At 35.5% G+C, this 11620-nt stretch overlaps 1 protein-coding gene across 9 annotated transcripts in view; it reads right to left on the reverse strand.

The window, feature by feature from the left end:
- ADGRB3 (adhesion G protein-coupled receptor B3) overlaps nt 1-11620 on the reverse strand; it is a 466027-nt gene that overhangs the window by 176017 nt on the left and 278390 nt on the right. For all 9 annotated transcript variants that reach the window (XM_074581466.1, XM_074581468.1, XM_074581465.1 and 6 more), the window contains one exon: nt 7392-7435. In XM_074581466.1, coding sequence (XP_074437567.1) covers nt 7392-7435 — 44 coding nt within the window. The remainder of the gene's footprint in view (nt 1-7391; nt 7436-11620) is intronic.

An 11620-nucleotide genomic window follows, 5' to 3' on the forward strand; every position in this document is an offset into this window, starting at 1 on the left:
ACCAGTTGTAGTTCTGCCTGTTTTGTACTGACTGCAAATAAGTTTAAAAGAAACAAATACATGTCTGCACGAAACTACACAACATGATTTACTTATAAGCAATTTATGCACATGATCTGTGCCCCTCTTGTCGCAGAATAGGAGAGAATGGCAGCAGGGTACTTCCCACAGCTCCTTCTCACATGGATAGGCAATATTCCCCAGATTTTTCATCCTCTTGGGTGATGCAAGTAGATTTCATTTTTGTTTAAGGATGGCCTAATACAAAGACCTTTAGTGCTGCTGCACTACTTCTGTTGGATAAACAGAGCTAAATTCTCCAGGACTGGCAACAGTCACGAGCTCATCAGAATGAATGAGAAAAAAAATAGAAATATCATTATAAAACTATTTAACCTTTAGTGTTCTGCAACATGGCAGGGAAATGATACTGGCTTTGGGAACAGCTAGAGAGCATTCTCAATTAGGACTCAGGAATTTGGAGCTCTAACTCTGTGGGGGTTTGATGAGTGGCCTTGGAAACAGCTTTGCTTTCATTATGCCCTAGTTTCCCTTAGCTGTAAATCAAGGGGGACGATACCAACCTCTGTGGTAAATCACTTTTAAATCTACAGGTGTAACACAATTTAAGAGTTAGATGATATAGATGAGAAAGACTGATAAACTTCTGCAGTTGTGATTGTGCTATATTGTACTTTTGGAAGTTTTATTTGATTTGGTGAACACTGTTTTCCCCCACAAGAGTCAGTCCAAGTCCAGCATGATGCTGGATTCACAGATCCCATCTGCTGCACTTCTTAGTGAGGTATTACCAGGGAAAACAACAATCAAATTTTATTTGACTTGTTAATATCTATGAATTTTTCTGGAAACGTAGATACAAAACCAAATTATGACCAATTTGTTTTCTGTTCTAAAGTTTATTCAAATGTCTGAATTATCTTTTGCCCTCGGTATACACTAAAACATCTGTTAAAATTCCAATTCAAATCTTTAAATTTGATTATGAAGATAAAACCATTAGTTCTTTTTTTTTTTCTCATTTCAGAATTATAATTGCCTGATATTATAAGAAATCACTATTTTTAGTTTCTGAAAATCTACGTTTACATAAAGGCAATAAATAGCAATTGAGTTCTCAACAAATGGAGTTGATTAATCACAGAGTTAAAATTAAAATAAAGCAAACTTATTAGCAAGAATTAATTTGATTTCCTTTTTTTGCTATAAATCTCAGCAGGCCACACAAGCTCTGTTCACGGTGGTGTAGGTGTTAGTGAAGAGCAGTGTTATAAAAAAGAACAAAATTATAAATTCCTCCCGTATATACTGATTCATTTTATGTGTGACTTAAGCAAAGAAAATTTTTTCTGACTCTTTTTCAACATAAAGACACTCCATTTTATATTTTACTATATATATATATATATTTCAGAACTAAGTACTCCTGCATTACAGTATAATCTTAGCAGTTTGTGCACTTAAAGTTAGGTCGTGCATGGCTTGACCAGTGGTTTGCCACTTGATCTGATTCAAATCAGTCAAAGCCTTTTGATTGTCTGCAAGGGAGTTTGGATCAAGTTTTTTCATTCCATACTGTTTTATTGAAAAAGAATATGATTCTGTAGAGTCTTTCAATTCTTTACGCAAGACTACTAGGAATAGAAGGTTATATCGTGTGCTATTACACAGGTTCCATTATGGAAAGTTCTTCATAAAAGTAGGTACTGCAGGAGCCATTTATCTTTTGAATAAGTTCATTAATGTTAACTCTTTCATTATGTTCACAAACAAGCATAGAAGCTAACATGGAAAACAAATTTTCAGCTTTGAAAAATACAAAAGCAGCAAAGTCTGTCTGACAAGCTGGACCAACAAGTCTGACTGAAATCAATGGAACCAGCGAAGTTTCAGCTGGCATATATTGCCAAACTACATTTGCAGGATTTAATCCCATTCAATCTTTGTTCTACTTATAGGAAAATCTATTTCCTCCATGTTTTCCTGGTGACAAAAATAATATAACTGAAAAGTAATATAAACTAAGGAGAGGCTACTATTCATATTTCCAGAAGCAGTTTCTGATTTAAGATATTTTAATTATTTGATTATTAGCTTGAGACATTATAGAGTTTTCTTGAACATACTTTCAAAGGCTTGCAAGGCTAGGCCAAATAAAGAATAACTGTAATGTCCGTCATGGTAGTTTTAAAAAACAAAGTGGAGAGGAGAGGGAAAAGGCAGATCAGTGTTCCCTGTCAATTTTATCACATGACAACAAAATGCAAAAGTTATTTTGCTGGTATGCATGCAAACTTATATCCTAAAGCTGAGTTGCATTCTGCCCTATTGGCAAATCCATGAGAAAATCACAATTAACTGTTAGACATTTTTTTATTTGCATTGAATGAATTCCTTTATGGACTATTTCTCCATAATTGTATCCAGGGATAATGGGAGAAAAACAATTAAAAGCTCTAGGGGGTAATTTTAAAAAAGTAATTGTAAACTTTTTTTAACCCTCTTTTTAATGGAGGATGTTATAATACGTCTGGAGTCAAACCCTGAAGTCATATAAATGTATGCATTTTCTAATTTCTCATCTATAGGTATTCATAGTTTCACATAGCTTCAGGTAGAAAATATAAACCACTGTTAATGTAAATTTTTATGGCAATTGAAAAAAAAAAAGAGCAGACCTACCACTTGCCTTAAACTAAAACTAAATCAGGTCAAAATCCTTACAGCATTAAAAATTTCAGTTAATTGCATTGTACTTCTGCCAACTGAATATTCAGCAGGCCTAAACTGCTATGAGCACACCTATGGATAAAAAAAGGCTGTCATACTGTTATAACATCCTTCTGCAGCAACTGGCAGAAAAGAGCCCCAGAATGCTAAAGGCCTTTCCTTACCCAGAGCTATGGGATGTCATGTTGCACCGTGTACAGCTGTGGAACATGACAGCAACAACTGACTCTGTCCTATGGAGAGGACAGAGTGCCCACATGTGCCCACGTTACGTCCAACACATTTCTAAAAGAATGAATACCGGCTGCATTGTTTTGCTAATCAGTCAGTGCCTATTAAAACTCCCACGTGAGATGTCACCTCCTTCCAGTGACGCTCTGTGTCCACCTCATCTTCCATGCCCTCATTGTGATGGTGGTAGCCAAGGCTTGCATGTGAGGGCAGTACTCACAATGCTCAGTACTGTGGCACCTAGCTTCCAGCCTATTACTGCGTTTTGAATTCTGCACCATGGTTCAAGAATCCAGGGTCTGCGTCCTCTAAGACAAGTGACTAACTTTGTTGGGCCAAACTTTCATGGATCCTAGAGCTCCATACAGACTGTCTGCTATGGCACCTATCACAGATATAAGCATCAGAGAAGGAAACAAAGTTCAAGGGAACTGTTGAGAAAGCCTACAAAACTGACACAGTAAATGGATTTTTTAAAATGGAAATGTATGCATGCATATAAGAATTCTTTGATCCCCCAGGCTTACAAAGCCTTGCCCAGACTTACATAAAGCAAAACAGCACTAGGAAAAAAACACTGAGAGTGATATGGCTAAGATTTAGGTGTGGCATAGTGACAAACACATGGGAAGAGTGGCAAAATTAAATATAGAGGTGCTGGGAATCAGCTCCCCAACCCATGAATATTTTCCTAAATAATATGGCAGAGTTCCAACCGCACACATTGCGAGTAACAGATTCCACAGAAGCTGACAGCTCAGGGTGCATGGGTTGCTCCTGTGAGGCTGAAAAGTGCGTTTCAAACTCCTCAAGTAACTTCTGTAAAGAAAAAACTAAGGGCTTGGTCCCTGAGGTCCCCAAGTAAATGCTCTAATCATTGGATTACTTGCTGATTGAGACGGTCTCTGCTGTCTCCCTTTTCATTCTCCTTTTCCTTTCCAGAAAGGTAGGAGGAACAGGGGAAAAACTTTCAGAAGTTTAGTTTCATCTTAAATTCTTTAAAATCACTTCTGTAGGGTGGGAAATTCACCTCTAATACCTGACCAACTTATTTTCTTTCTGTTTGTGGACTGAAACACTGGAATTAATGTATCACAAACAGTTCCTTACAGCAGGAATAGTTTGTTCATGCCAGACAATGCAAAGCAGAAAAGATGCAACTCTTTTTTGACTTTTTGTTTGGTTGGTTTAAGGAACTAAATTCTTTATTCTCAGAATGTCAATTACAAATATTCCACACATTTTCCCATGTACTGAAAGGAGAAGCATTCAGTATCCTAACACTTTACTGAAGGCGACATTTAGAATACATTTTCTGAAATGAATGAGTGAATATATCAGTCAGATTTCTGAGGGGGAAAAAAATCATCACTTTCATACCATTGATGCTACCAGCTTCATGTAGGGAAGCTGGAAATATTGAAGGAAGCACCACAACTCATAAACAGCCTAGTTTTCATCAACACAGACAGATGTGCTCTATATTTTTGGAGAATCAACTGAAATAAAATGCTGAATTATTGGGTTTGAGTTTGCCCTTTATAATACATGACATAATGTTTTATTCTTCAGTTGCACTGTGTCAATATTGGACGCACATTTGACTAGTTGCCTACAGAGAGGCCACAAGCCTGCCAGCTTGATACATGGAAAACCTTATAAAATATCATCACGGAAGAATCACCGAACCTCATAGAAAGAATGGATTAAAACTGCTTTTGCTAAAGTTAGGATGACTAAATTGTCACAGATAGCAATGGAGGTAGGATAGGTTTAATGATCTGGTGTGATTAAACAGCTCACAGATCCAGACCTTTCTTCAAAGATGGATGACAGGGAACTGTTAATCACTATCAACCTCCTGAGAAGCATGCCCAAAACACAGATAGACAAAGCTTCCCCTGCTGTTGGAGAAAGTATTAAACTGACAAGATCAGGGGAGGAACTATCATTTACCAAACGTGAACTTGCAATGCATGCAGATAAAGATGTGGGAGAAGTGGCTAAAAAGGTTGCAAAACCCATTAGAGGTTACTGCTGGCTGTATGCCCATGCAAAAAGCAAACACAGTTTTCATCTGAAAAGCACTTAATTTAAAACACCTGTCTCAGCACAGACTACTGATTAGTTAAGCGCCTTCAACTAAAAGCAGACTACTTTTTGTTGGTTTTATTCCAAAATACTTGCCAAGTCCTGGTTATGCAAAAATTACCCCATTTGGAAGGACATGAGCACAGCACAGCTCTGTAGGATTTGCAACGTGGATGAGGCTATTAATCCACTGCCTGCTGCTGAGAGTGGCTAATGCCTCAGACTTAGAAAAAAATGGTAAAAATAATAGAAAAACAAGCCACCAAGAACCCAACATCATCATGGGCAAGTAACCAATTATATAGTCCTCTACATATCTACTTATTAAGATTTAAAATCATAAGAATCGATGCAGCATTATAGAGCTTTCATGATAATTCAAAACTCATGGTGTCAGAATACAAATCCTGAAGTATTCCTGAGTAAATATAAATAAAATGCTCCAAAAAACCACAAGAAACGACATTACAAGAGTAAAATTATGAATCAACTAATGCTCCCACAGCTAATATTAGGGGCCTTTTCCTAAGGATGGAGGAAAAAAGTACAATTTTCTATATAAAATAATACACATACACGTGTAAAATAAACGACAATGCAAAACTTACTGATACATCGTATCTTATTGTGCATATTTGGAGTTCATATCACTTTTCAAAACTGATAGATCTCCAAGAATACCCCTAAACTTCATCGATTTTAATATCTTCAGTAGCTACTATTAAATGACTACAAAAGATATCCTTCAGAATACAAAAGCATGTTTCTCCCTCAAAACCTCAGACTGTTTGATGTAAGCTTTATGTAAATTTTAGATGTGTTCATCTAAAAAGTTCACTTTTCCATCCAGATTCTGAAGCATACTGAAACCAACAGTTGTATGTAGCACTAAACTTCTCTATAAACAATTCTAAGAGAAATGCATGCAAAACAAGTGGCAAGCACAAAATACATTTGTTTGCAATTGCTTTACACATTCATCCTGAATACCTGCATGAAATCTTTTAATCCCATTATTAAATCCACAGCATGATTTTTTTTTTTCGGTAGTCTAATTCCGTGCAAATATGCCTTTGATATTCTGGACTGGAGCAGTGAAATCAGAGCATGTGCTCTAAATACACAGTGCTTGAAGTAATGCATGGAAAAAATGGTAAATAAAACACTGTACTACTACTGTGTAAGCCAAACATTGTGAAGTAGAAACAAAAAACATGTTCCAAATGTTTTGCATTCCATGTGCACATAATAATACTTAATGTCAAGTCTTTTGTGTACTTTATCCCACACATTTTACAGAAATGGAACATTGTGATGTTGCTGTCAAATAACTGCATTATGATTCTTTTGTAGAAGCACAGACCATGGTACCAGTCGTATTTGGAATGATTTCTAGTATCATGTCTAAAGTTTCTTATTTCTTATGTCTTGTTTCTTATTTCTTACTATCACGTTGTTTCTCAGCGGCCACAATAATGATGTAAACCCAGACTCAAGGATAAAAGCACTCACAAAGTCACAGGCATACAATTTCTAATACTGTAGATGAGTCTGTAGTATAAGACATAGATAATATACCTGGACAAGAAGTACAACATCATCTTTAAAAAAATAATATGGCAACCACATAGGGATCATTCTTGAAACACTTAATCTGTATTTAGGGAAAGTTCACCTTGACTTTAATGGGAGATTCACTGTGACAGATTAATGCAGCAAATTACAGCTGCGTAAACTTGGAATTCTTTTTAAACCACACTGATTCTACTGCTTTTTTACAGTGATGTTTTCTGTTTTGCTACAGAAGGGACACACACTAAAAAAAGTAGCAGGAGACTGCTAGGAAGCTTTCGCTATTTAGAATACAGCTATTATTTTACTAAACTAAAATGAAAATTTGCACCAGTAAATGTAAAATGAAGATCGCTGTGGGTATCACAATTGAAAATGATATTTCTCCTTGCAGAAACAGAAATGGGAGCCTTCCTTAGTTATCTGCCTGATCGTTTACCCACTCACTTGTTGCCCGGCAACCACCATCGAGGAACTACAGTTCTTAGACATCCTCATTTTAATCTTGAAAAAGCAGATTAAAATTACTATGTGAGTAATCTCTTCCTGGTGAGATATTATATTCTTTCAACTTACATAGCTGCAGAAAGGAAGACAAGTGACTGGAGAATCCAGTACTTTCGCTCTGTGAAAGGTTCATTTTCCCTGCCCTTGTACCAACTCATTTACTGACCAACTTCTTAAATATTGTTAGGTACTTTGTAATATATGAGCCATAGCAACAGAGGCAAACATCCATCACTTACGTTCTTGAATCATCCCACAGCACACAGTAGGGATTCAATGTACCCTAAGAAGAAAACAAACAAACCTATTAGTTACTGGTATACAAAAAATATGTCACGCTTGACCTAAATGTTTAGTTGTGTCTCCTCCTACAGGATCACGCTTATACTCTAATAAATTGATACCACTGAAATTGCAAAAGCTTAAGGTTAATTCTTATGGAGTATTTAAAAAGCACTCGAACTTCAAAGCAGAGTATTTGCTGTATTCTGTCTCTTACACAAGGTAAGCATTAAGCATAAAGTTGTCTATTTGGTATATTCTAGTAGAATTGAAATATGAGATAAGAGTTAATCTGTTAAGAGACTCAACTGAACACTCCTGGGTGTGTTTAGAAGCAGAACTGTAGGCCCTTAGGGAACCTGGATGTCAAAACCAGTAATGCCATTAAAACTTTTAAGCATATGTTGGGCAAAATGTCTGGAGACTGGGATTTCAGACGACGTCACATTCAATACCCAAGTCCTTTTGTCAATTAGGTCCTAAATCAGCAGAGATTTCTGCTCAAAATATTTTTTTTCTTGAGTTTTACAATCCCATCTCCGGTCTCTTTGAAGTCAGTGGAAGATTTCTGGTCTGATTTAGAACAGGATGGGAATCTAGGTTTATTACATATCATTAAACTGTGGGTAATGTTTTGGCAAATTGAAATGTCTTTCTTATTACTCATGTTTATTTTGTTGACTAAGAAGAGTTGAGACAAAATTAAAATTCAAGTTTTGTCCCTAATCTTTAAATCTTCCTTTATCAAAACTCAGATTGACTTAGAAGTACTTAACTGGCTAAAAACTGCAAAACTGTATTCCTGTTCATCATAAACACTGGATATTCCCAGAAGTCATAAGTTTATAAATAAGTTAGATATAAAATACAGAATAAAAATATATTTTTAACAAAATCACAGAAGCAGCAGGTGGAATACACTATTTTCTTATGTCAATGATGGTGTAGCTCTCTCATGAACAGTGTTGGTGCAGTAGATATAAATATAGTTTCGCATAGGCAAAACACACCTTGATATTTTGTTTTCAGACACCTTGATTGTTGTGTTTGAAAAAGCATGGCAACCTGTGAAGTAAATATTTATTAAATATTTAAATTCTTCCATCCATCTCTTTGTCAAAGATAAAAAAAGTCCTTCTGAAGATGCTTGTGAGAGAGGCATTTAGGGATATTTTGACCCTCTACTTCAGTATTTTGCTGACTGCATTGAATTTTATGAGTAGAGCATAAATATTTAAAACCAACACATACTTATGGCACTTTCTATTAACATTGCACTGTACAAACATAAATAAAGGATGTTACATTCCCTGAAGCGTTTTAATATAAAGAAGAGGATGGGGAAGAGTGCACAGGACAAAGCACAGGACAACAGACCCACTGAGATTCAGAGGCCAGGTCCTGCATCATTAGCCAAAAGCTTTCAGATATATTGACAGAAGAGGATATAGAAGAATAAGAATTAAGAACAATGGAATGATGGTGCAGAATTAATCTTTTTTAAAAAATTCATTTTATAAAGTCAATTAATTTGTATCCTAAGACTGGGTGAAAAGATTCTACTTCCAATCTGATATAAATATATGCATATTAAAAAGGTACTCCTATAGATGAATTGTAATAAGACATTGCATATCTGAGACCTGTCTTTTCTAGGAGCAGATATCATACAGTTTATGCTCGCTATTCCCACAGCGCAAGTAGAAAGAATACAAAAACACTTTCAGAAAAAAATGTCCATTATAAAAAAATCTATAAAATAGAGGGAAATAAAAGCCTTTGCAGAAAGCTGAAACACAATGAAACTGCTTCTGTTGGATCACACGCTTCACTCTCTTTGAAATGCATTCAAATTAAAAAAAAAAAAAGAAAAAAAAGAGTATGTTTGGTCATTGCAGTTACTAATGAGACTAAGCAGAAACATGGAAAGCAGGATAAATATTACTCCTTTTCCTTAAGAAGATATTGTGTGAGGGTTTGCTCTGCCAGGTGTGGCAGCTCGCAAGGGCACAGTAGCTGTCTGGAACTTCTTCGTCTTTTGATATCCTGATCAAACACCCTTCAAGCACTGCAAGGACCACAAGAAGCCTGTCTTCCTGTTTTCTTCTTTGCCCTTAACCTGTTGCTCTCTTTTTCACAGTCTTCCTGGGTCTGGCCTCCTGGCAATGTCTCCTCACACTGCTGTCGTTGAGCTACCTCCAACAGCCATCGCTCTGTGTGAGGGCATCAAGCAATCTTTCATCACAGCTCTTGCCAGTTAATTACTTAGCTGCAGCTAAGGAAGCAGCTACCGCATCCATTAATGTTTACGACTGTTGCAGTATTGATTTATACACTACAGTACAGTAAAGGACTTGGATATCTCAAAAACAGACATATGTGTGTGAGTGTGTACGTATATAGATCTTTGCCTGGCATATAAAACTGAATTTCGAGATGTGATTGGCAACTTTGACAGCTATGCAGCATAATGCCAACTGTGTTTTGTAGCCAGGGTTTTCAGCCTCATTGAAAGCTTGATGTCCTGTGCTACTGTCGGCTCGTTACTTTAGTGTCCCTGGCGTAAACTTCTGTGCTGTCAGAAGGTGAGAGTTCATATTCTCTTGGGAGCAAACAGAATTTTGTCAGAGTTGTGCAGTTTTTAAAAGATTTCCTTAGTGTCTCTTTAATCAAACTACTGGAAAATGTGATCACATTCATCAACATGTTCACAGTGCATAAGACTAAATAGGTTCTCTAAATAATGCATTGCAACCCACATTCTCACTGTGGTCAACTGTCTATTACATTTTAATTTATCTGCAAATCGAAATGCCATGCTATATTCCAAACAGCACATATAGTTGTGATTTACACTTCCTCCACAAACCTCCTGTTTTTGTTAATAAACTGGCTACTTTTGATATAAAATGAAGAAATGATGATAAATTTTGAATAAATGAATGTTTTAAGGCTAATTTGAATTAAACATTAACTTATTAAGTGATCACATTTGCCCATCATTTTTCATAATCTCTTATCTATTTAATTTATTCAGTGGATGGGTAGGTAAAAGAATAAATGTGTGGGTATACTCCTATATATTAGTAGGCATGATCTAGAGGTTGCTTGAAAATTAGTCATTAAATCAGTTTGGAAACAAACTGTTCTGAATAATGAACAGCATTTCAAGAACAAAGGTTTGAAAAGAATAAAAATAACAACAAGAACAGCTATCCCAAAAATCAGATGAAAGAGAATGTCTGTATTTTATTTTGTTTAATAATTAATCTATTTAAGTGACATCATGATTAATCTGTGAGTCATTAATATATAATGTTCAAATGCTAAAGATACATTAATAGTAGTTTTATCTTTTTGTATGTGACATACAAAGCTTATTCTATAGTAATATATTATAATTAAATAAATTTTTTTTCCATCTGAGAAAATGGTAGCAAAGAAGATTAGAATTAGATTCAGTCTGAAGGAAAGAAACACCCAAAAGTACAAAATAATATTTCTATACATATGCAGTTCTTTAAACCAAAGTCCCATTATGGAGGCTAAGCCTTGTACATAAAAATCACTAAACATTTAAAGATATTAAAATTGTAAAACTGCTTTCCGTTCCCAGACTTTCTAGAGCAATATTTTGTCATTGTATCTGCCCATCCAACACCTCTATTAAGGTGGATCGAGATCCTATATAGATGTACTAGGTATGTAAATCCAATTTAAGGACTGGAAATTTGTTCCAAGCACTTGATACTTCCCTGGATTAAATTATAGGACAAAAACTGACCCAAAGTTAAAAAAATAAAATAAATTGTCTCTGATATCTATTGGCAAGGTTATTGTCTTTTTGCCTTTTCGAGACATGAGCTAATACAATATTCATTAATATTCTGTTACTGAAAGGTTGACAAAGCAAGGTGACAATGCATGTCTCTAACCTGACCTTTTGTAACAATGAAGTTTCGTTGCATTTACAAGATTTTGAAACTTGGCAAAACTTGCTTTGTAGGGATGGATTAAACGGATGGATTAAAAAAAAAGAAAAAGAAAAAAGAAAAAAAAATCTCTCTCTAAGAATTTCCTAAAATTTCAGCTTGTGGGGGGCAGCGGTTCAACCTTTTGTCAGTCTAGCCTTGCTTTTGTTGTGCTTGTTTTAATAGCTTGTGTTTGGCTTATAATTGTTTTCAAT

The sequence above is a fragment of the Larus michahellis genome, chromosome 3 (genome assembly GCF_964199755.1).
Source record: "Larus michahellis chromosome 3, bLarMic1.1, whole genome shotgun sequence".
In the NCBI taxonomy this organism is placed as follows: domain Eukaryota; kingdom Metazoa; phylum Chordata; class Aves; order Charadriiformes; family Laridae; genus Larus; species Larus michahellis.